The 25,133-nt window shown below is 43.5% G+C and overlaps 2 protein-coding genes across 2 annotated transcripts; both read left to right on the plus strand.

Annotated features, from left to right (window-relative positions):
* Nucleotides 1-15,976, plus strand: asz1 (ankyrin repeat, SAM and basic leucine zipper domain containing 1). The gene is made up of 13 exons (XM_047033439.1): nucleotides 1-108; nucleotides 1,308-1,410; nucleotides 1,485-1,607; nucleotides 3,808-3,919; nucleotides 5,586-5,697; nucleotides 6,140-6,274; nucleotides 6,411-6,526; nucleotides 7,227-7,299; nucleotides 9,800-9,856; nucleotides 10,105-10,217; nucleotides 11,969-12,074; nucleotides 12,709-12,822; nucleotides 15,554-15,976. The coding sequence occupies exons 1-13, from the start codon at nucleotides 1-3 to the stop codon at nucleotides 15,704-15,706; spliced, it is 1,425 nt and encodes a 474-aa protein (XP_046889395.1). The 3' UTR covers nucleotides 15,707-15,976.
* An 874-nt stretch (nucleotides 15,977-16,850) lies between these two features.
* Nucleotides 16,851-24,410, plus strand: wnt2 (wingless-type MMTV integration site family member 2). Its single transcript, XM_047033359.1, has 5 exons — nucleotides 16,851-17,261; nucleotides 17,568-17,788; nucleotides 20,760-21,037; nucleotides 21,173-21,437; nucleotides 23,397-24,410. Exons 1-5 carry the CDS (start codon nucleotides 17,179-17,181, stop codon nucleotides 23,600-23,602), a joined length of 1,053 nt encoding a protein of 350 aa, XP_046889315.1. The 5' UTR covers nucleotides 16,851-17,178; the 3' UTR covers nucleotides 23,603-24,410.
* Nucleotides 24,411-25,133: the final 723 nt, after the last annotated feature.

Below are 25,133 nucleotides of genomic sequence, written 5' to 3' on the forward strand. Positions count from 1 at the left end.
ATGTCAAACAAAGTCAAAAATGCTTGCCCTGCTGGTGCTGAAAGCGACGGTAGCGATGTTGAATGGGATCTCGGGTTCCCATCGTCGAAAAAGACAGTGGACACAGTGGTAATATAAATGCACACGTTTGTTGCTAGCTCCTAAGAGCGTGCTCAAGCTTCCACGAGCTTCCAAGTTATGCTAGACTATGCGTAGTCGATGCGTAGTCGATCCGCAATCACATTTCAGCTAGCTAACCACTTAACATATTCTTGCTCCATAGTTATACATTTTATACAACATATTCCAGCCAAGGTTTATGTTGCATAGAAAGACCCAGCTGTCAATATAAGGTCATGTTCTCATCCATGTGTTGCTAATTGGGCGCGTCAAGTTTATTGACATGAACTACCTAGAAACTGAAGGCTAGAAATAGGTTAACGCTACATGCTGCACCAAACTTTGTGTAGCTAGCCTGACACCTCGAGTGTTCTGAAGGAAACTAATATTTTGTAAAAAAGATAATGCCTCCTGTATCAAATGGGGACATTATCCCGCTGACAAACTATACTCCTGCAATACTGTGACTGAAAAATACAAATTTCACACCATTATTTTGAAGAACTGAGTACGCCACAGCATGGGCTCAATGTTGATGGAATCCATTGGACAGTTTTTTACGTGTTGCGAATGTGTGGAACATTTTCCTGAAAATATTCCCCAAAGGTTTTACGTGAATTTATATTAAGTCTGCTTATAATGGTGTCATACATTTTCTTCTGTTGCCTACATAAAAACAAATAGCAAGACATTAAAGATGTAAATTTGAAAACAGATTAAAATGCCATTTGAGGGCCTGTGGTACAGTGAAAACAGCCATCAGATGGGAAATGCAATTCACTGCTTGTGCAGGTGCATGCTTTCGCTACTGAACCCAATTTTCCTACATCAGTCTTAAGTTCTCTGACACCACTGATTATAGTCAAGCCGCACACACACTATTTAGCCCAGCAAACACTTGGGTCATGTTATAGCCTAACTTGCTAGCTTAGTTATAAGAGTATAAGAAGCACTTGTATTCTCCTGTATTTCTCTTGCTCTCCTAGTTTGTCTTTAGAGGCTGTGCTTTTGTGAACAGAGAAGCACACCTTTTGGGCAACAAAGAAAACCACCCATAGTGGCAGATCTGCCCAGCAACCAGGGTTTTTCTGTCTAGTGCAGTATTGAAATTCGGTGGCCTTATAACGAGAGTGCTCATCAGCCAATGTAAACAAACCATCTTGTTATATTTTCCTTTATTTATGATTTAATACTTGATCTGTTTCCAGGGCACAAGTGCAGGGGTTCCAGTGGAAGAAGACAGTGTGGCTAAGTTAAAAAGAGCTATTGACACTGGAAACGTCCATCTCGTTCAAGAGCTGTTGGACAATGGTACAGTTTGTCCATGGCTACCTCAAGTGTCATTTAAAAAAATGTGTATGTTGACCTTATAACCTGTGTGTCAGGTCTGGATGTGGAGACGAGACTTGGCTTTGAATGGACACCTCTCATGTGTGCTGTTCATGTTGCTCATTATGAGCTGGCTGTGCTGCTCCTGAACCGAGGGGCCAGTGCCAACTTCAGCAGAGGTAAGATCCATCCACTTCCACTGTCAATTACCAAACAGTTAGTGCTGGAAGGGTTTCTTCAACTCAATACATACAGTGCAATGTGTTCAAAAGTTTTTTCCAGATCATAACACTTGTGGTGAAAGCAAAATCGACTTATTGTAGTGACAAATTATTTTCCTAAAACACTACTGATGGAAGAGTTCATTTTGAAATGGAGCTTCAAATGTAATTCAGTGTACACAAATTAGTTATGTACGCTGCTCAAAAACATGAAAGGAAGACTTGTCATGTTGTTTTAATTTGTAACTTGTATAACTGCATGCTCTTATGGGTCTTCCCTTTGGCTCTTGTTTAGTTTTTCACAATGTATGCTTCATGTTTTGGCTGATGGCAATGTTTGGGACTACCTCGTTGTTATGATCAGTGACCTATGCTCTTTTGTAAAGCTGTCTCTTGGAAGTCGCTTTGGATAAAAGTAATAATGTAATGTAAATGTAATCACACATTGGGTCCCAATGAAAAAAAATACATTACAGATAAAAATTTGATCTTTAATGTATTTTTGATCTGTACTGTACACCGTGTAATTCGTTGAGAACAAATTGACACAACTATGGTCAATGGACACCAAAATCACCAACTAATTCAGGGCTGGAGTCAAACTCACACCGAAAGTCAAAGTAAGCAATTGAAATCACATGCTGTTCCAACTTTCGGCTCAGTATGTGTGTATGGCCCCCACGTGCCTGTATACACTCCCGACAACGTCTGGGCTCCTGATGAGATGGCAGATGGTGTCCTGGGGGGGGGGATCTCCTCCCAGACCTGCATCAGGGCATCCATGAGCTCCTGGACAGTCTGTTGTGTTCCTTGGCGTCGTCGGATGCCCTCATGCAGTGTCGTTTGTTTCAGCCTTCTTGTTCCGTTCTCCACATACACTAATAGAGGGAATTCAAAAGTACCAATCACACTCGCCAATCACATTCCTCTTAATCAAAACTTAAGACAAATACTGTGATTGTGCACAAGGCCAGATTCAGAACACTGGCATCCGCGAGTGTCGCTTTCAATTAATCCCTGGATCAATGACTTTCTCTTGAACAAAACCTGTGTTTTGCTGAAACGCTCCCCTTCCCACCTTCTTTTCATTTCCACACGTGCACCAGACCAAAGACGGGGGAACCAATAAGAAGGCGTATCATTCAGCCTCACCTGCTATTAATTAATTGCTATGACGCCAAAGAGGATCTATCGCAAAACATCCAGTTAATCCTCTGGTGTTTTCAGTTCACTCTGCCATATTCCAGTCTTTGGCGGGAGAAATTGAAGGCATCTGTTGGATCACACTGTGATTAAAGACAGGAAGAGCGGAGAGACGACCAAAATTGAAGTCATAGACCTGAAGGATTGAGCTAATCTGGCTAATACACACCTGTGTGTAGTGAGTGAGCATGTTGAAGGCAATAGTCTATAGAATAAGCACAAATCATTCTGTGTGTGTGTGAGCTATCATTTGTGTGTGTGTGTGTATTCACAGCAAACAGGAGAGCTACAGCCACTTCCTAATTTGCTTTCCAGTAAGAGAGGGAGAAGAGGAATGCAGGAGTGATTGATAAAGCCGGTATACAGAGCGTGGCTCTGGCGTCATTCCTCCAGGCCAACTCGGCCCTTGTATTTATTTACTCCCAGCCCCAGCACATGAATACTGGCAGTCTGCTTACCACCCCTGGGCCAAAAACTACCCTAACACATACACACACACCAGTTTATTATTATCCGAACCTCCGATCCACCGTCTAGTGTCATGGTGGCATTATGTTCACTTGGTACATACAGTACCAATGCTTTCAGTCCGGTTCCATCACTCAAGGTCACGTTAAAATCAACCGTAGTTGGGATGCAGTGTTACTCAACACCTGAGTAAGAACAGGAGATCAGAAGATTACCGTCGCCCCTCCACATATCTTATCATGCTGAGAGATAAGAGACAATTCCACTCAGCCTCATAAAGAAGGCACAGTTCCTGCTCAGAGATAAAGGAAAATTGATCTCTTTCAATGGGAACCTGTCCAATTATGTGTTTCGGAGCATGCGTGATGAGACTGGCTGCCTGGTACATTGTTTGTCAGTTAGCATGGTCTGTTCTCTGAGGAAAACATTTAATATGACTTAATATTCAATGACAAGCAATTGTATTCTTGATCTCTTCCAAATACAGAGCAATACACTGTTCTAATGGCTGCAATCACGGCATCCGCCAGCGAGGACAAGATTGTGAAGTGCGTGGAGCTACTTCTGTCAAGAAATGCTGACGCAAACACATTAAACAAGTAAGATAAATAACGTGTTACATGTCGACTTTATATGATCTCTTGTTGCTTGGCAACCCTGCCTCCACCCTGCTTTTTCCCTTTCTTTTGCTCTCTCGCTTACTATCCCCACCACTGTTACCCCCTTGGCAACCCTCACTGAGTCTGGTGTTCCATACGTGGCATCAGACAACTGGAAGCCCCCCTGACAGCACACGGACACAAACACCGTCCGCAGAATGAGTGCGCAAGCGGCGGTAGGAAATGGATTGTTTCCTCTCCAGACAAAATATTTAATGAACAGTAACGAGAGACAGAGGGTATGTGTACAAGGGTAAAAGAAAGGGGAAGGGAGGGGGGGGGGGTGCCCCCTTACAGCACGAGCAGAGAAAACACCACAGACAGACATGCACCCCTCCTCGCTTTTAGTATTTAACAAGCAATTTACTCGTGCTGCATACTCCAACCCCTGTCTGAGTGCATACAGATGCGTTCTGTCGACTGAAACATCAGTCAAGAACAAGATGTGGGGTCCATGTTTGCATGGCTCACCTGCAAGACGGAACAGGCTGTGAGGCCAACTCTACAAGGATTTTTTTAGTTGGAGCGTTCTCTGCCAACTCGCAAGCTCTCTAGCCAAAGGTGATATCCTTCCCCCAGGGTATAAACTTAACTTTAGTGATGGACACTCAGTTTAAGCTTCATAATAGTTGAGGTTAGCTGTTTTCTCCATGAAGGCTTTAGTTCCTCCCTTAGTGATGTTCTAAACCACGTTTGCACAGTCAGGTCTGCATATTGATTCTCCATTTATCTGGGAATGGGTGAGCTAAAACGCATACAGTACGCACGCAAGCTCACACGCCTGTCAGTGAATGACCTTGTTGTCACCTGGATGCAAGTGAGAATTGCCCTCTGGGAAAAGCCACAGACACGCTGAGCCCTAAAAACATCACAGACACAAATTGTCAACACACTGCTGGCCCAAGAGGAAGCAATTTGTTGTCAGTGTGAGAAATTGCCCCTGTCGAGTCGCATGAGCCCCGAAATCACCACAGCCCGCCCATCTCACACATTTTACAGTGACTTCCTCACACACAAAACACCTCACTCAGTACACAGTCATTAAACTTTTTCTTGCGTTCTCTCGCACACACACGCTCCCCTGTTCCTGGGAAATGTCAGGTATTGTGATGAATAGGTCCAGGGCATTCCCACCCCTCTTGATTGTTCTCACCCACTGTTTGAGAAGGGTTACTAGCAATGTCTCTAACATTGCCCCACACAACATCCTAGTACAGCCTACTGCAGTACCATGGAATGAGTGACAGTGGCAAGGTTTTCTCTGCTGTCTCAATGGGGCTTGATTCTGTTAGTTACCAGTTTGGGACCAAAACCACTTGTTTTACATGCTGTTAAGTTAGCTCTTGATTTAGCAACGCTATTGTTACTAGATAAAAATACATTTATAATATAGCTTAAGTTTGATATTTTCCACTCCAGCTGTTTACATAAATGCTGTCTGCGGTGTGGAGGCAATGCATTGCATTATGGTGGAAGGCTTCCATATACATAATGCCATAAGAGTTTAACCAGTCTGGGTCATAGTATATGGTGCCCTTTAGTGGCATAAAGCAGTACCACGTCTAATTCCTCTCCACTCTCTGTCCTTCCTCTCTCGTGCCGTGAGGACTGGCATGACCTGCCTGATGCTGGCGGCCAGAGAGGGCTTCAGTCAGGTCATCAACCTGCTGGTGTCCCACGGGGCTGAGGTGAACGCCCAGGACGGCCATGGCTACACGGTGAGGGAAGCTAACGTCCCTTAAAGTGGGACTCCAGTGGACTTCCTCTTTGTCTCCCTCTAGAAATAGTAACCGCTTATTGAGAACAGTAAGCTTTATTTTTTAGGTATTATAATTGTTTGATTTCGAGATTGGCATATTAGTCTGTTATTGTCTTTCATTGTGCCTGTCTTGTGACTTTTTCAGCCAATAGTATGATTTTAGTTGCTGGCTTTTGTTTAAGGTTTTGTCAGGATAAAACGTCCCTGTATTAGGATGGATGGTATAGCTGATATTCACAGGTCATGAAGTGTGTTTGTGTAGTCTGTTGGTGGCTATGGGTTATAATATTAGTAAATACCATTTGAAGACATTTCCATAGATTTGCATCAAAAGAAATTGTAAGGCGCTGATTGCTTAGAAGACATGTGACATCACCTTGCGTGTGATGTCATCCCTCCAGGCTCTGATGATGGCGGTGCAGTACGGCAAGGAACAGGCCGTCCTGAAGCTGCTGCAGCTGGGAGCGGACAGGAGCATCAAAAACCACACAGACAAGACTGCAGCCGACCTGGCCACCGTGTTCAAACAATCTCAGGTGTGGGGCCAATGAAAATGAATTTGGTAGCTATAGGATGTAGCTGTAGTGTTCTGACATTTTGACATCGACCTGGTGGTCAGGACATGTAGAAATGCGCAAGATCTTGTCTTTCTCTTCCTGGCTGTTTGGATAGATCACCAGGATCCTGGCTAGCCGAGACAACACTCACTCAAGTGTGGGGACTTCCAAAGATGAGAGCCTTTTTAAGTTCTTCAAGCGGAATCCTGACCCCTCAACTTCCAAGGAGAGGTGAGAAGAGACAAGTCTACACACTTATGGAGATTTCAGAAGCTTGGACTGATGGTTTCCTTATAGATGGTCAACTACCCCAGGTAGTCAATCTATACACTAACCCTACATTGATCTGATGTGATATAGCTTAATGAGTTTTTAGGTTTTAATAGTCTTGAAGTATCTCTGAATTGTTTAAATCCTCCTTACATCTACTATAGTAGGGAGGGGTTTCCCAGCAAGGGTTGGATAAAAAAATCTGGTTCATTTTAGTCTAAGTACAGTGCATGTGGCCCTCTAGTGGACATTGTGTGCAAGAAACAAAACAGGTGTTAGGACAGACATTGTGCTACCAGACATAAACAATAATAAACACTGTTTACATGTGGTTTTGTACCAGTTTTGGCTGGCGCAGAATTCTGCATCATGTTGCAAAAGCACAGACTGATGAATGTTTCTATTATGTCTGGCCATGGGATAAACTGTGAAATCATAACAACATTGGACAGGGGGAAATTAACAAATCCAATCCCCTTGAGCTTTTAGATGGAGTGTGTGTCTACGACAAATCTTTTAAGTTGGGAGGAAGGAAATACAAAAAAGTGTATTATAGTCAATTATGAGATTGTATATAAATACATTAGCAATGCAGACACAAGCTGACACCCAGGATACATTTCCCCAAGTGATATTCAGTTGCCTCTGCCAACCTCCACAGTCTGGCCAAGCTGTGCGACATTGAGTTGCTTCTCCATGGCCTGGACCTGGAATACCTGTCTGACATCATGATGGTAAGCAGCTCTCTCTGCTCCAGAGCCTCCTGTTGACAGACTGGCTCATAACCTTGGACTACACATGATATATGAAGACTGGTTTGGTCTGGAACTGACTGGTTAACTCATGGTATGTTTAAATGCACATGCAGGCTGCATTGACAGAAACACACATGGTACACCTACATGGTACACCTACATGGTACACCTACATGGTACACCTACATGGTACACCTACATGGTACACCTACATGGCACACCTACATGGTACACCTACATGGTACACCTACATGGTACACCTACATAGTACACCTACAGTGTTTCCCACACGTAGACTAATTCGTCGCGGTGCGCCACAGAATCAACATCGGCCGCCACATTATTTTGTTAGTTTTCTTTTTAAAAATTATTTAGGCTAAAACACACAGCGTATTCGTTCGACCTACATGGCGCACCTACATCAGCGGTCCCCAACCTTTTTTGCGCCACAGACCGGTTTCATGTAAGACATATTTTCACGGACTGACTGGGAGGAAAGAGGCCCTGGACTTTGATCCAAACTGGCCCACCAGACCGGCCCCCGTATAGGCCTACGCCACCACAGCTGCTCTGCTAATGCATGCACATTCTGGGTTTGATGTGATCCTAGTTAGCGACTTTCACATCTAATGTGAGCGCGCAGAGCGCGCAAGATCGTTTTTGGAGCTTTATGTAAAATTAACATAGTCGTTTTTCAATTGGTGAACCTTGTCTAATGAATGTGATGTCTTTTTGTCCCTTAATCTTTCAGCTTCATCTTTATGCTTCTTAGCCTGGTTTTCCATCATTATATTGTTACTAGCTAGTCTAGCTTTCGATTTGTTAGTCCCACTTTTGTGTGGAAACGAGACGACAGTGACACCTGAAGTGCGTTCCTTATACCCAGTTTATTCTGTGATTATGTTTGATTGCTGTCACGGCAGAAAATCCCGTTTTACAAAGGATGTTGGAAATGGAAGCAGGGTTTTCAGTGCTTTTGTGGCGATCTCAGGATATTCAGTCTTCATCCAAAACACCGACAGAGTTGTTGTCTCAAACAGGCATCATTGAGTGGCAACTATCACGTGTCATGTGTCAAGAGGAAGAGATGTGCGTGATAGTTACCGCTCAATGAAGCCCACAAACTTGCTAAAAATGAGTAAACAAACGTCTTTGCTGAGATTTTTTGCTCAGGGGAAAAGGCCCGCAGAGAAGGAGAGAATCCGGTAATTTTTGCAGAAAAAACGCCTTTCAGACTCTGATAATCAATTAAAAGGAAATAATGTTATTGTTTTTTGTGTGCGGCCCGGTACCAAATGACCCGCGGACCGGTGGTTTGGGAACGCTGACCTACATGGCACACCTACATGGCACACCTACATGGTACACCTACATCACATGTGTCAAACTCGAGGCCCGCTTAGATGGTGTATTGAAATAAGTATGCTGCTTTACGGCGTATATTGACCATAAACTACATCTCTCACAATGCATTTCGATTATGTTATGGCAAAGTGAAAACATACCGCCTGTAGAAAGTGGTGTTTAACGTAAAGTTCCAAGTTTAACACTGGGTGAAAGCGAGCATGGTTTGAATGACAGTACTCCAATGCAGCCGGTTCTGCAAACGTACCCCATGCACATTTTCAGCCAAGGTCCTGGGGCATTCAACCCAAGTCGGTATCGCTCTCAAACTTGGTTAGATACTCAGCCAAGCTAGATGCATGTTTCTGCTTCCCCTGTCCACAATTTGGAGCCAGAAATGACATCAACTTTACCAGACAAGGTTTTTCCAATTGGAAAACGGCATTGTTTATTTTACATATAGCTCAAAAAGCAAATTTTCAATGCGCGCTCGCATTACCTGTTGAGGTCCCTATCTAGCATCACATCAAACCCAGAGTACGTCCTAGGTTTGGGCTAATCGCCAAATGTTTATAATGCCTGGCTCAGCGCCTGATTAACACTCAGATCAATAAGTCTCAAAAATTGTATGAGATATAAAAATAATACGTTCCCTTTCTGTAATCATGATGCCCCCCAGAAATGTTAATTTCACCCCCAGTCAAAGCAGGCTGCATCCGGCCTTGGATGGAAGGCAGTTTCAAGAAAGATGGGAAAGCGAATACATGTTTGTGCTTCAAGGAGAATAAACAGTATATATTTTGTGTTATGAGGCGATGTCGGTCGTTAAAGAGTACAATCTCCGTCGGCCTTTTGACACCAAATACGGAAATAAATGGGCCAAATTTATCCTCCAAGAAAATGTGTCCAAGAATTAAACGGCGGACTGCATTTGCAGCAGAATATATTCACAGAAGCTACATCTAAAAACAATGTTTTTACATTGTAGTTACAACTGGCCCTTTGAGGACAACCGTAATGCTGATGTGACCCTCGGTGAAAATGAGTTTGACACCTCTGACCTACATGGCACAGCTGGTCGGTGAATAGTCTTGATCTGTACCATTAAGTGATATGGACTTCTCCACCGCCACAGGAGAACAACATCACCTGGAGCTACCTGTTGACCATGGAGAAAGATGACCTGGAGAAGGTAGAGAGAGCAATGTTATCTTCCTAGAATTTAACTTTAGACCTTGTATGATTTGATTTAAAAAAATGGTTCTTCCCTACTCCTAAAGGAATTGGCCAAGGCAACACACACAGCTGTGTGGAGTTTTGACATGTTGCTTGCTGCAGTACATGGGAAAAAAAAAAAAAACATTATTCAAAGCAGAAATACATTATTTCAAGAAAGTAAATAGTTTTCTTACAGTTACAGTTATGTCTGTCTTCTTCCAGATAGGTGTCACGGACCCAGGTGACCAGAAGAAGGTCCTGAGTGCTGTCCAGGAGATGCACCAAGATAGCGTGGACATGGATATGCTCAACCAACTGGAGAACATAGACAGTGGGTATGCTAACTCCATACGTTTCAAACTTTTTTCTTTTTTTTAAAGGCATTATCTATCCATGATACAATTCTACTTAATTTTTTCCGACTACCTCAGCTGAAGATGACTAACTACAGCTGCGTTCTGTTTGCCAACCAACAGCCCATTTCTTTCCTGACCCCAACATTTGCTATTAGTCAGTAATCTTACACAGAAAGCTTTGTATGCAATGTACTGCTGCTTATCACCCAAAGTGACAACATTTAACTTTTAAAACATGAACTAAAACGAAATGAGCCACTCATCTTAGAACTCGGACCGTACACACCTGAAACATCTCAGCATTCTCACCGGACGCCATCCCTCATCCTGTTAGCGTGCTGTATAACAGGGATGTTCGTGCCCCCCCTACCTATCGCCTCCATGGTTTCATAGTCAGAGATGAGCTCCAAGATGAAGCTACGCTAGGGGTCCTAATGGTTTAAGCGGGCCCAGTAATGATTTGTAAGGTGGGAGCCGATGGAAGGGCTCTTCCCGCCACAGTGACTGATGATGGACCAGTGACTCGGGCCAAACGGGGGCTGTGTCTGCATATAGTTTGTCAGGCCATGAATCCCAGCTGTAGGAGTCTCGGTGCAGGGACTGACACAGGTGAACTGTACCGTTACAGGGATGCCCGGGGAGAGAGAGGTGCGCGGTTAAAGAGATAGTAAATTCCGCGGAGTAAATCCTGTACTGTAAACAGTCAGTCATGGATGCGGTGGAGCAATGACTAGAGCTCATACACAAGTCCCAGTGGAAATGGGACTGCTGCAGTTAGGGGTAAGGATGAATAGTTGATTTGGGTATACAAGGGTCTACGTATGTGTGTTTTGTATTCCTCCCAAGGATCTGTTTGTGGGACTTGTTTGGCTTTCAATCTTTTATTTAAGAAGAGCTGTTAACTGTGTTTTATCAGTCCTGTTTCTTCCTTCTTGGTCTCTAAATTGTATTCACGATTCCCTACACAGTGCAGCACTGGGTTAAATCTCATATGAAGATGAGTTGTCATAGGGTTAGTGCCAGTACACTATGCTTTGTGTACTGGCACACAACTCTGACGCATTACGTCCGTATCACACTGTGTAACCTTGCCATGCTCAGTATGGGAGGAATCGAATTCACATTCCTGCTCCATTCCAGCACCAACACCATCACTATCACCCCCCGCATGTCTCACCCTTAGGACCCTGCCACGGGGTCTTCTCCCCAACATACTCAAGCGCAGGTCCGGGCCCCATCACTCACCCGGGATCCTAGATAAACTAACAGAGCCCTCCACTCAGCGCCCTGGAGCAAGGCAGGAACCCCGGTCTGACTGACAATGTTTACAAGCCACACTTGACAGAGTGTGAGGACTGAACTGTTTTTTCGGCGCAAGCTAAACAGTGAGTTTGAGATGCTGAGACCAGACCACACAGGTGTTCTGTCTAACTGGATGTTGAGTGGAAGAGAATCGACAAACGTGATCGTCTGGGGTCTGTCACCATCTCCATCTTCAGATTCATCTTTTCTTTCTCAGTTTGCGTGTAGTTGCAACTATATGAGGCTGATGTACTTCAGTGTGTTAGAGCTAGGATGGACCACAGTTAACACATGCAGCTGATAACTGACCCGGAGATCATGTGAAGTCCAAACACTTGACCTCAACAACTAGGCGACAACAAAACACATTCTGCAGTATAGATGCAGACCTCACGTGTGTTTGTGTGTGTGTGTGTGTGTGTGTGTAGGAGTGAAGAGCTGTATAACTTCCTGATCAGCCTGAGGCAGCAGTGCTGCTACCTGACTGAGACGGTGCAAGACGTCAACACCCGCTTCCCTCGACAAGCATCTCAGGTGATCTCTGGGTGCAAGAGGGGGCTTTCTGGATAGGCTTGTTCCAGTCGCTTTGCCTTTGGAAAGGACTTGCATAAAAATGTTGTGGCTGGAACTGAGCTCCTGTGCGCGTTTTTGTTCTTTAATTAATGTGCTACTGTATTTTCTGAAGTGCATTTATTTCTTCTAGAAACTGTTGCTAAAATTGGTATCTCCAAACACATATTGTTTGCAGTGGAAAATGTTGCATGTTGAAAAAATAATAATACTTAAACATTATTAGCACCGCTAGAAAGTAGTTCTCAGAGAATTTTCTATGGACAGATGAGGTAAAGAAAGTTTTCATAGAAAATAATGAATTCACACTTCAAAAAGCATTCTATATTCTAATATATTCATTTAAATACAACAATGACAGTAAATATAGTTCTGAATCCAATGTTTGGTAATATTAATAGTGAAATCAAGGAGACCAAAAACATTTCTCAGAAGTTATTTGAACAAAGTGCAAGGACACCACTTTTCCAACTGCATCCATCGGTGCCTTAATAGAAAGATCAACAGGGTACCAGTCCAGTATATGCCGTTTCACCTCCACTGACCAGGCCTTCAATCTGAAACTTTGTTCCCTCACACATGGTTCTGATGTCCCCAGCTGGTCCTCTCTCTGGACCCTCAGAAGGAGGCCCAGGCTCTCTGTAAGGATCTGGTGGCTCAGACGGGAGACCTGCAGAAGGAGGTGGCATGCCTTCACAGCCTTCTCTGCAAGGTCAGTCCCACACCTGCACAATCATGCTCAAATGTTTCCCTCTAGAACTTTCACACTGAAGCAAAACATATCTTCTCCAACCAGTGCTGCTATGTACTACCAAGCGAATGGTGTATAAATCAATAAATTATTTTGGACATTCACCTTCTTTAAAAAGACATGCATAAAGCCATAATGTTATATTCTGTATATAATATATACTGTATATTCTTTGTAGTGTGATTAATTATTGTTTATTAAGTATATTATTAAGTTTATTTTCCTCAATGTAGTGTTGGAGATGGTGGTTTGTTAGTCCGTACTCACTGTTCTTATATGATGTCAGAGAAGTAGTAGAAGATAAGTAGTTAATCATATCGGACTCCAACTAAGTGCACCATAACTTGTATCCTTGAGTGCTGTACAGACAATTACGTATCTGATGTAGGTGAGTATTGTTGTGTTCAACACTTCAACACAGCTGTTAAACCGATATTATAATAGTGCTGTTGGGTTCAACCACAAAGTGTACAGAACAGATTTTCTGGGCCAACAGTAGTTAACATTTACATGAGGATGCCCTTCCAAAATAGAAACTCTGAAACTTTATTCCATAGTTCAAAGCACACAGAATGCGAATGTTCAGTTAATAACCGCATAAATCCGACTGTCTCAATGTATTCTTAATCGAGTTTATGAAAGGTTTCAATCATATTTTCATCATATGCTGTCTTTTCAAGATTTTGATGTGGCCAATCAGCTTGTTTGGGGGGGTTCCGTTCTCTATTGAGGCTCAAGGTTTCACAGTTAGCTTGACACGAAGCTAGATTGCAGATCCTTGAGCTTTGTACCAGTACAGAGGTCGCATACCACAAGTCTAACACTATTCTATCCTTAAAAGTATGTAAAGAGGCATCCATACAGTAGAATTGTAACTAACTACACCTGCTCAAGTTTTTCTCAAAGTTCACCTTTTTAACAAAGTCTTACAAGGATAAAGGCCGCTCATCTGAATGTGTGTGTATGTGGATAAATGTATTAAAATAGTGTATGTGTGTACACCCAGGGTTTTTGACAGGGCAGAGTTCTCACAGCCTATAACTCTGAAGGGGATCAAGGGGTGGCAGGAAAGGGGTGGTCTAAGATGATAGCTAGCGGTGTGAGACTGGAATCTGACAGCCAATGGAGGCCATACGGACCCATGTTCTCATGGCTCAGAGAGGACAACCTAGACCCGTTTTATCTGGTCTGTAAAGGCTCGTCTCCACACTTTACACAACAGAGCTGTTAGTTTTGTAAAGCAAAATTGAAGCCTTAAGCAGCATTGCCCCATAGTTCAAGCCTGTTCAGAAGTCTGTAGGTTCAAACTGCAGAAGTCAAAGCATAGAAACTTAAGCTATCCCCATATACTTTACAATCGTATATAGAAGTACAATTACATTCTCTGAATTGTTGTTGGGGGGAATCAGACCAGCAGTCTGCAGTTCAGCTCTCCTCCACAGCACTGGATTAGACACAAAACCAGCTGACCTCGGTCTTCCAGCTCAATGCCCAAACTCTCAGCTGGGCTGGGGCATGCTACCTGCAAGCTACACCCTCAGCTTGTTTGTATGGATTGTTGTGACTACTTAGCTAGCACTCTGCTACAAACGCTATTCAACGGGGAGTTCAGCTGTTATATACCTGACTTCTGGTGCGTCTTTCAAGGTGAGGGTGTGCAGGTACGCTAACTGTGTCTGGAATCGATGTTTTAGTATGGTATCAGCCTTCATTTTACTTTTTGTCCAAAAATTATATATTTGTTTATTTTCTACAGGCCACATGCTGCATTTCTATGTTCCATTATTTAACGTTTAACTCAGTTTCACAGTTGGTTATTTCATTCATGATCAAGATTGGAAAATGTTACTATTGATTACAAATGTAACATTTTAATTACCAAACAATATTTCATCGACATGGTTTCGATATTCTGTATCTGCCGCGTTCCTTGTGTTACTTCAGCCAAACATGTTCACAGTGAAGCCTTTATTTACACTAATAATACGATGCTTCACTGCTAAAACCCCTAATAACACGGATAATACAAACAAACATAAAGAGGATCTGCAGACATGCTGCTGGACCTTAATTGAGATGAGGAAAGCTCCTGTGATCAATGGTGGCAGTTGTGACTGACCACAAATGTGGTATATTGGATGCAAGTTTGCATGACTTAATCACATGAATGTTTCACAGCTCAGTTCCATATTTAGAGATTGTGGCTCATGCACTTGGCTGCCATCTAGTGTCCAGTATAAAGTTCTTAGTTGAGATGAAGGAACTTTCCTGGATAGTGGGTTATCGTTTTGTAAACTCATAATCATTCCATAGCGAACTCGACCCAATTATTATGAAATGGAGCAGGCTCATGGTAGGTTAGGAGTGGCATTTATTAATCCTAACTATATACATTACATATACATTATAAATCTACAGTACACAGACGTGCAAAGACTGGTAGCACTTATAATGACTAGAAAAGACACAAATGCTTAGGGACTGTAAAACACTTGTAGGGGATTTGTCTGTTTAGCCTGATGGTTGAAGTGAACTGGCAGAGACCTGGTGCGATCTCTCTGGGATTAGGTCAGACCTTTCCCGGGTGAGGTTAGGCTGTCCACTTAGGTTGGGTATACGTGTGTGTGTGTGTCGGCAATTAGTGTGTATACCATGTGCTCTCGCTTGTGATGCTCTCTTCTCTCCTTTCAAGATGGACGAAGTCGGAGATTTCTGTGCTTTTCCTCAGCCTGGTTCCCACGGCCAGTGGAGGAGACGGGCCCTGAAGAGGTTCTCATTGAGCATGCTTGGAGCTGGCCTACTATTTCTCCTTTCAAAAGCCAAGAATTTGAAGGTTTACTTCTAGAAATTCTTCTTCTTTTGGTTCATTATGTCTTAGGTTAGTAATAAGTTGCCATTGACTGGACATGTTTTAAAATTATAACTGTGAAAATGTCACAATTTAGACTGGAAAGTTATTCTTATTTTTACTGTTTGTTACTGTGTAGCGTTCAGATTTGTGTTTTGCATTATTTTTGTATTACTTTCATATTTCTGTTGGGGGGGAAAGCCTGTTCCGTCTCTGTTTTGGGGAAACTCCAAATAAAAAAAACTTTGCGTAGCTATATTTAATTGCTTTAATACTTCTTAATTGAATTGAATAAAAAAATTAACTCGGATCAGAGGCCGTGTTTGTTAATGTGCTTGAACGTCTTTGCATGTCACTACAAATGGTTGGAAAAAGCCACCTAGATGTTTTCAATGTCGTCCACTCCCTTGTTTTAAATCTTATTCCTAAGAATTATTACTAGGCCACCCTTGCCATAATCAATACCAATTTATATTGGGTTTTTCCCCTCCTCCCCCTCCCCCCCGTAACACTGGTGGCATATTTTTGGGATTTCCCACCGTCTTGTGCATTTCTTCCACGGAGATCATGGGAGAAATCCAATTTGTCCATTAATCTCATCCCGTCAGAAGATCAGCCCTCCCAATACAAAGAAGAGAAGGGAACATTAAATCGCTTACATAAACGCTAGATCAAAGATAAAGGAAATTGTATGTGACACTCCTACAAATTGAGAGGCGAGTTCAAAAGAATGTGATAATCCCATTTAAATGCACACATCTTCGGGGCTTTGAGGAATCTGTATTTGTGTGTGTGTGTGTATGGGGGGGGGGGGGGGGGGGGGGGGGGGGGGGGGGGGGGGGGTGGCGACGACCACTATACATTTATTTCACATTAAGATCACCCTTTACGCTTCAAAATAAAATAAAATCACAAATATAGTCTCAGCGGCAGTCTGTTTTAATATGACAAGTTGCACTACCGGGATATAGCCTAACCGGGCACACCAGTTCGTCCCAAACATGTCCATTTGATTGTTTTTGTTAAAACGCTCAAGGTTTAAGCACATCACGTTGAACCACATTCTACACCTTGCCGCTTGGAAATCGGCCAAGCTTGTGTCTGGTGTCAAGCTAGCCTGAACAGATACTTTCAGACGCCTAGTTTCTTCACCTCATTCCTGAGACAAGATTGCGCCCACCCCTTGTGTAAGCAATTTAAACCTGATAGAGGATCATCTGCCTATCTTTACACCGAAAATCTTTGTAAACTCAAGTTCTCATGCGCGGAGCTTTATCCAAAACCACAGTTATGATTTTTACGGGCACAAATCCGACCGGTTAGCGCGATTAAAGCACTTTTATTTTGATTTGTGCAACTGAGAATCCCTAAACCAGAAATATACGCGCGCCACTATCCTTTCCTTTCCCCATGAAAATGCTCTGAACAGGTGCCTGAACGAATGTGCACACCGACCAAAGTTTAGTAATATGAACTTATTTCCAAGTGGAATATATTTTTATTTATCTGTAGCAATCTGTTGGCTAGCGTCAGGTGTCCACGCATCTTGGTGGTAAGTATTTAAGTAAAATTATATATGCACGCAACTGAAGCATGCATTAGATTGCAATTTTACATTTATTCCTGGAAATCTTTGTGGGGTTATTATTAGTTTGGTAGCATGTCATTTTGCATTCTAATTTTGCAGGAAAGGCATTGTTGGGTTACCCAAGTTTAGTAACTTATGTAGCTAAAATAGACATTCTCAAAGTGTAATATATGGAAACAGGCTTTGAATTTTTTGTACACTGTTTCTAAATAGAGGTCGCCGACTTTACCATGCTACACAGGCCAATACGCCTTTATTTTGGACATGCAGGTACATGGGTACCCTCGGGTCGCAAGTGATGTGCGACAACATCCCGGGGTTAGTCAGCAAACAGCGGCAGCTGTGCCGCCAGCATCCCAAAGTCATGCAGGCTATAGGAGCCGGGATGAAAGACTGGATCGGCGAGTGTCAGTATCAGTTCCAGAACCACCGCTGGAGTTGCAACACCATGGCGCGGGAACACAACGTGTTCGGGCGGCTTCTTTCGCGTAGTAAGTAGCCAATTTTGGGGGCAATACCGTCGTTGGAATGTATTCCTCTGGGTTAATACGTCATTGAGCCACTATTAAACCATACCAAATTCAGGGAATAGGCTACCTACAATCGATTCAAAATAAAACGGTATGCGTTAATGTAGTCATACTCTGTTGATTTGGGTTTGCGTCGCCTATTTGACAGTTTGATTGAGTAGGCTACCATGGTAATGTTGGCTAATCATGTTTCCACTTGCATGCAATAATTGAGAGTGATTTGTCTCCAGAGCTGTAAATTCAACTTTACGCATTGGCTAATCTTTGTTTTAGACGAATACTGACTGGCAACATTTCGGCTCCCTGAACACACTTTATCCTGAGTGTGCATTGCATTCCTGACGTTGTCTTACTTAACCTGACAATGTCACACCTCTATGTGTCACACATTATCAAGTTGACGCACCCGCGTCAATCGGTAGCTATCGGCGCGCTGCTCAAAAACGGTCACATAAATGACAAATGTAAACAGAATGCATTGCCACCTGTCAATTTACACATCTGGTAATGTCCCATCCCAACTCACGTCCAGTTAGGAGCCTAGCCTATCGCATAAGTTCTCAAAAAGTTTGCTTATGGAAAGATACTCGAGATCCGATTTGTTAGTCCTGGTCCTAACCCCTTGAAATAGTTGACACACAGGTATAAAAAAAATCATAATGACTGTTAAGTCACGGCCTTAATCACTGGGGTCGCTCAGCAATTGCACTGTTTTCATTAGGCAGTGGTCCTGAAGGCAGCGTTTAGCGTTTAAAGGAGAGGCAGCTAAATCTTTTTTTGCGTTTTGGACGTCCATATGGACGTCCATAGACTGACGGCGATGGCTGCTGATCTTTGCATGGATGGACGGACGGCGATGCTGTTCAGAGTGCCGTCCATAGAGGGAGCATATATTTTGGACGGCGTCATAGCCGTCCATACGGACGGCGATGCTGTTCAGAGTGCCGTCCATAGAGGGAGCAGATATTTTGGACGGCGATGGATTAGCAGGGACGTCCCTCGTGCCGTCCATAGAGGGAGCAGATATTTTGGACGGCGTCATAGCCGTCCATATGGACGGCGATGCTGTTCAGAGTGCCGTCCATAGAGGGAGCAGATATTTTGGACGGCGATGGATTGAATGTTTAGCAGGCTGTTGAGCTAACAGAACTGCCGAAGGCTACCATAGCATGTAGCTAGCTACATTAACTTTGGATGACTCAATCTTTTGTCAAGTTAATTTGTATGAATTGCATGTTAGTGCAATATTTACGCCTTCTGTTTTTTACATAATCAGCAGTATGATCTCATGACAATATAGACTTGAAAAACAATATGTTATGGTTTGGGTTTGCCTATAGGCTACATATATTTTAATTATTTCGAGAATTGTTAATAAAGACTCATTTAAAATTTTAAAATTTGGAGTGTTAGGCCCATAGGCTATTACGTTTTGCATTTGTCTCCGCTCAAAGTGGTTCGTGCGCAACATTGGAGCTACTGACTGGTGGCTCCAAATCCACCCATAAAACACTTAAAACTGACGGTTTAAAAGACCTAAATGGCAATGTATTTCATAGGGTCATAACACAATGTTAACATTTTAAATGAGTCTTTATTAACAATTCTCGAAATAATTAAAACATATGCAGGCCTAGCCTATATCTCGGCAAACCCAAACCATAACATAGGCATATTGTTTTTCAAGTCTATATTGTCATGAGATTATACTGATGATTATGTAAAGCCCTAAAAGGCATTGTATTTCATAGGGTCATAACACAATGTTAAAATTTTAAATGAGTCTTTATTAACAATTCTCGAAATAATTAAAATATATGTAGCCTATAGGCAAACCCAAACCATAACATATTGTTTTTCAAGTCTATATTGTCATGAGATCATACTGCTGATTATGTAAAAAAACAGAAGGCGTAAATATTGCACTAACATGCAATTCATACAAATTAACTTGACAAAAGATTGAGTCATCCAAAGTTAATGTAGCTAGCTACATGCTATGGTAGCCTTCGGCAGTTCTGTTAGCTCAACAGCCTGCTAAACATTCAATCCATCGCCGTCCAAAATATCTGCTCCCTCTATGGACGGCACTCTGAACAGCATCGCCGTCCATATGGACGGCTATGACGCCGTCCAAAATATCTGCTCCCTCTATGGACGGCACGAGGGACGTCCCTGCTAATCCATCGCCGTCCAAAATATCTGCTCCCTCTATGGACGGCACTCTGAACAGCATCGCCGTCCGTATGGACGGCTATGACGCCGTCCAAAATATATGCTCCCTCTATGGACGGCACTCTGAACAGCATCGCCGTCCGTCCATCCATGCAAAGATCAGCAGCCATCGCCGTCAGTCTATGGACGTCCATATGGACGTCCAAAACGCAAAAAAAGATTTAGCTCCTACTGGTTTAAAGTGCTACAATTGGAATTGCTGTTAAGTATGTTGGTCTGACAGCTCCGACTAAGAGTAGTTTGATCAACTGTATTTTGATGTTTACTGTTTTACTCACTCACACTCACTCACTCACACACACACACACACACACACACACACACACACACACACACACACACACACCCTCCTCCCAACTCTTTCAGATTTTACATCAGTCTTTCTTATCGACATCAGTCCCTTTATCATTGCTAGCAATGTGACCTTTTTATCCATCTTAGAGGTAGATGAAACAAGGAAGAAGTGAATAATTGTTTCCAATCTAGACTTGAAAGCAACAACAAACACAGACCATGCAGGTTCAGCTTTAACAATCAAGAGTATCTCTTCAAGCATCAGTGATGTACTAGAGTACCAACCCTGCCCTAAACCTTTTATTCTGAAACTGTTTTTTTGTTGTTGTAGATTTTTTGATTATGGCTGTTGCCCTGCCAATGTCCGTATTTGTGATGGTCTCCCTTGCTCCTCTATCACCAGGTAGTCGCGAGGCGGCCTTTGTCTATGCCATTTCCTCAGCCGGCGTGGTGTACACACTGGCACGAGCCTGCAGCCAGGGAGAGCTCGACTCGTGCTCCTGCGACCCCACCAAGAAGGGCTCATCGCGGGACACCAAGGGCGCCTTCGACTGGGGCGGCTGCAGTGACCACGTGGAGCACGCCATGAGGTTCAGCCAGGTGTTCGTCGATGCCAAGGAGAGGAAGGAGAAGGACGCCCGGGCCCTCATCAACCTGCACAACAACCGCGCCGGCCGCAAGGCGAGTCGCCGACACGCACGAGCCTGGATGCTGACACATGGGATAACTAGCTGCACAAATACATGCACGTTTGCTTGGAATGTGATGACTAGAGAACACTAACACAAAATCGTCCCCTTCCCCCAACACACACAGGCGGTGAAACGCTTCATGACCCTGGAGTGTAAGTGTCATGGGGTGAGCGGCTCGTGCAGCGTCAGGACCTGCTGGCTGGCCATGGCAGACTTCCGACGCACGGGCGACCACCTTCGTCGGCGCTACAACGGAGCTGTCCAGGTGGCCGTCAACCAGTACGGCACCGGCTTCGCTGCCCTCCTTGCCCACGCCAAGCGGCCAAGCAAGAATGACTTGGTGTATTTTGAGGACTCGCCCGACTACTGCATGCAAGACCATGAGTCTGGTAATCTTTTCATGCTTCTTTCACTTCAGCGCTCCAAAAGATTTTGTATTGGAGAGTGTGAGTAAGAAAGAAAAAATAAGAGGGAAAGATGTGTGTGTGTGTGTAAGACACTGTAGGATCTGGATGGCCGTCGGGCAGCACACGATCTGAGGGGATAGGGTGTCAGGCCAGTTTAGCTTGAGCCGGTAACTGAAACCCGAGCTGGCTGTACATTACCCTTGCTAGGATACACACACTAGAAAAGCACATTTAAGGGGAATGGAGGGAAGGTCTCCCACACCTTTTACCCTTGGGTTGGGGTGAAAAAGCGGGCTTCCCCTTTATTTTCAGCAAAGTTCCTAATAATAATAATAAACATTGAGCTGATGTTATATGTGAATCAGTCATCGTCATGATTTCCACTTAAAACTTAATTGAATGATTGTGTCAATTGAGTTAATTTATTTTAAGAGTCTGTGTATCATCTATGAGGGGACCAATCAGAATAACTTAATTCTCCTTTTTCAGTGCCCCTCTGGGTGCAACTGACCTAAAAAACAATACAGTAATTTGGCATTAATGCATTGGGCACATGAGTAAGTCTGGTCAACTCATCAAAAAGTGACTGCAAGAGGTCTGGAGCATAGACACAACTTTGCGTTCAATTGGGAACATCCACCTTTTCAAAAGTTTCCATGCAGACAGCATACAGTGTCTCTTTGTATTGTAACCTGTGAGGGGAGGGATGTGTTGGGACCATGTTGCGGATGGTGCAGGAGCAGTAAGAACATAAAGGCTCTCAATGGACTGTGTACATGTAAGCAGGGTGAGCTCACAGCTCACTGGGCCTCTCGTGAGAACCACTCACCCAGTGTCTACCAGTCTGTCTCTCTGTCCACAGACCTGGTTCAAGTCCACTGGGACACATACACACAAATGTACACATAGCCGTATATATACGTATGTGTGTGTGTGTGTGTCGCATAAAACTTAACACATGCACAAAAACTTGTATTTATTTATTTATATTTAGACATTCACTCGGTGGACTGTCCCTCCTGAAGTGTGAAATCAATTTTCCTTGGCCCCATGAGGCAGGTGCTAAACTCATCTCTCGGCGCCCCCTCATCTTAGTCCAATAAGCAAACGCAAAGACAGAGAGAGACAGACAGGGAGGGGGGTCCAGCCATGATGTCACCCTGAGCAGCACAGCATACCATGTCTTACGGACAGGCTTGCTGCCGAGAGAAGCAGAGCTTGGTCATGCCCAGACACATTACCTGCAGAGAGCGAGGGAGAGACAGATGGAGAGGGAGGGGGGAGGGGGGGGGGGCATAGAAAATGACTGTTGTACATTGTTTAAAAACGTTATTGTCCCCATATTTCATACAATCGAACAGTTGTTTGGTGCTTAATCGAATAGGAGGCAAATACTTTTGTGTGTGTGATAAGATGCAGCTGTGTGTGTGTGATTGTACTCCTGCTGTATAAGTGAGATGCTGGGCTCCAAGCAGGGTGGATGTCCGTAGACGGAAGGCACCTTCCAAATGAACACCTGATGAAGAATGTGAGCTCCGGCTGAAGGCTCCTATCATCAATCTCTCATCTGCCCTCCATCCTGCAGTTCATCCTCTCATCTTTCACGCTCCCTCCCTCGCTCACCGTCTCTTAGTTTCTATTTAGAGGCTTGAACTGGCACCAATGTGGTAAAGTGTTGGTTAATAGGACTTGTTGGGCCTTTTTCCAGCCAATCTTTTGGTGGCATCAGATGTCTGTGAGCTGAGTCCAGACACCTATGTCTTTCAATAATACTTGAAAATGAATTTTATAAGCAGCTGATGTCCAACTACATTATGCCTTCAATCTGGCACACACGGTTTTCTGCCTTCTGGCATAATGTAGAACCGAAGAGTAAATATTTACATTTTCCTCAAACAAATAGGACAACAAGTAACTGGTTCCTCCCTCCTCTCTGTCCAGGTTCGGTGGGTACAGACGGTCGTGTCTGCAACCGGACGTCCCGCGGCATGGACAGCTGCGAGGTCATGTGCTGTGGCCGTGGTTACGACACGTCGCGGGTCAGCCGCACCACCAAGTGTGAGTGCAAGTTCCATTGGTGTTGTGCAGTGCACTGTAGAGACTGTGAGCACCAGGTGGACGTACACACCTGCAAGTCCCAGACGTGACCTGGCTGCAGCCACGTCGACCGGACAAACAACCCGGCCGTCAGACCCGACAGGGGCGCATACCTGACACATCACTTCGGCCTGTATTAGGCTGAGTTAAAGCCTCAAACTAACTTTTGTCCATTTTCCATAAATCCATTATGCTTCAGTTAGCATGATTCACTGTGCAAGAATGTAAAGCTGTCAACATTTATACAACCCCCCCCCCACAAATATGTGATTTGCATCCATCAAACTGCTGTAGTTACAGAAAAGACTATCAAGCTCTTAATCACCACTAGTATTGTTTTAGTTTTTTAAGGTGACATGCACCTTTTTAAGAATAGTACAGCATCAACATGGCATTATAAAGTCATTTACAGGTTGCTTGTGCAGAATTTGTGATTTTAGGACACATCCATGTTGCGGTGTTTCATATACTGTATAGTTTGCGTATTGTCTATAGAGCTGATTATCCAAATATCTATTAGTTTGAGTAAAAGCTGAAGTTAAATTCCAAAATGCAACGTCAACTCAAATGTCAACTTTTGTCAAATCTTTGCAAGCTAAAATAAATACTGTTGATGGATTTGTTTTATCACTAGCTGCTTTGTGCAATTCACTTGGATAATATTTCTTAAAATGATAGGACTTTGGGATTAAATGCTGGTCAACTTCATGTTGACCAGCAAACAGTGGTACGCATGTGCAGTAATCAGATGTGTAAACACTAAACAACTTCATTTTTTTCAAACATCATTTTTGGTGACCACAATGTCAATTTATGTAATTTTAAAATAAAGTTTTAATGCAATTTAAGAAAAACTTAGAAATGTGTGGATCACCCTAAACTGTGTTCTTACCCCATACCTGCATACAGCCAGTCCCTGTAGGTACCAAGGGCTTGCTGTCCAGATACTGGGGAGTTAAGGTACCTTCATACTGTAAACAAACATAACAAAATACCCAAACATAAAGGCTACATCAAGACTACATCAAGTCTCTCCTGCAGCCTTACACCCCCACCCGCCACCTACGGTCTTCTTCAGACAACCGCCTGGTGGTCCCACCTCTCAAGACCGCCCGGTCCCAGCACAAGCTCTTCTCCTGCCTGGCACCCCAGTGGTGGAATCAACTCCCCACCTCCATCAGAGACACGGACTGTCTCTCCACCTTCAAGAGAAGGCTCAAGACGCACTTGTTCCGGGAGTACAATGGTACTTAGGAATGGTTTGCTGAATCCAACGCTAGTTTCCTCAAGGTTCACAATGACTCTTGCTTAGACTGTTGCTCTTGTTGGTTAGTGGTAGCTGATTTAAACTGTTGTATTCTTCTTTTTTTAGTTAATCCTATTTTTATTGCTTTCCTACAGGTACACCTGCACTTAGAGATCAATGTTGTGTAATTTTAACTTGTTTAACTACATGCTCTTATGGTTTCTTCCCTTTAGCACTATTTTTTGGTTGTCCACAATATGTACTTCTTGTTTTTGACTACCCGCAATGCTGTGGGGCTATCTTGTTGTTATTATCAGTGACCTATGCACTTTGTG

This window comes from Hypomesus transpacificus, chromosome 14, assembly GCF_021917145.1.
Source record: "Hypomesus transpacificus isolate Combined female chromosome 14, fHypTra1, whole genome shotgun sequence".
Lineage (NCBI taxonomy): Eukaryota > Metazoa > Chordata > Actinopteri > Osmeriformes > Osmeridae > Hypomesus > Hypomesus transpacificus.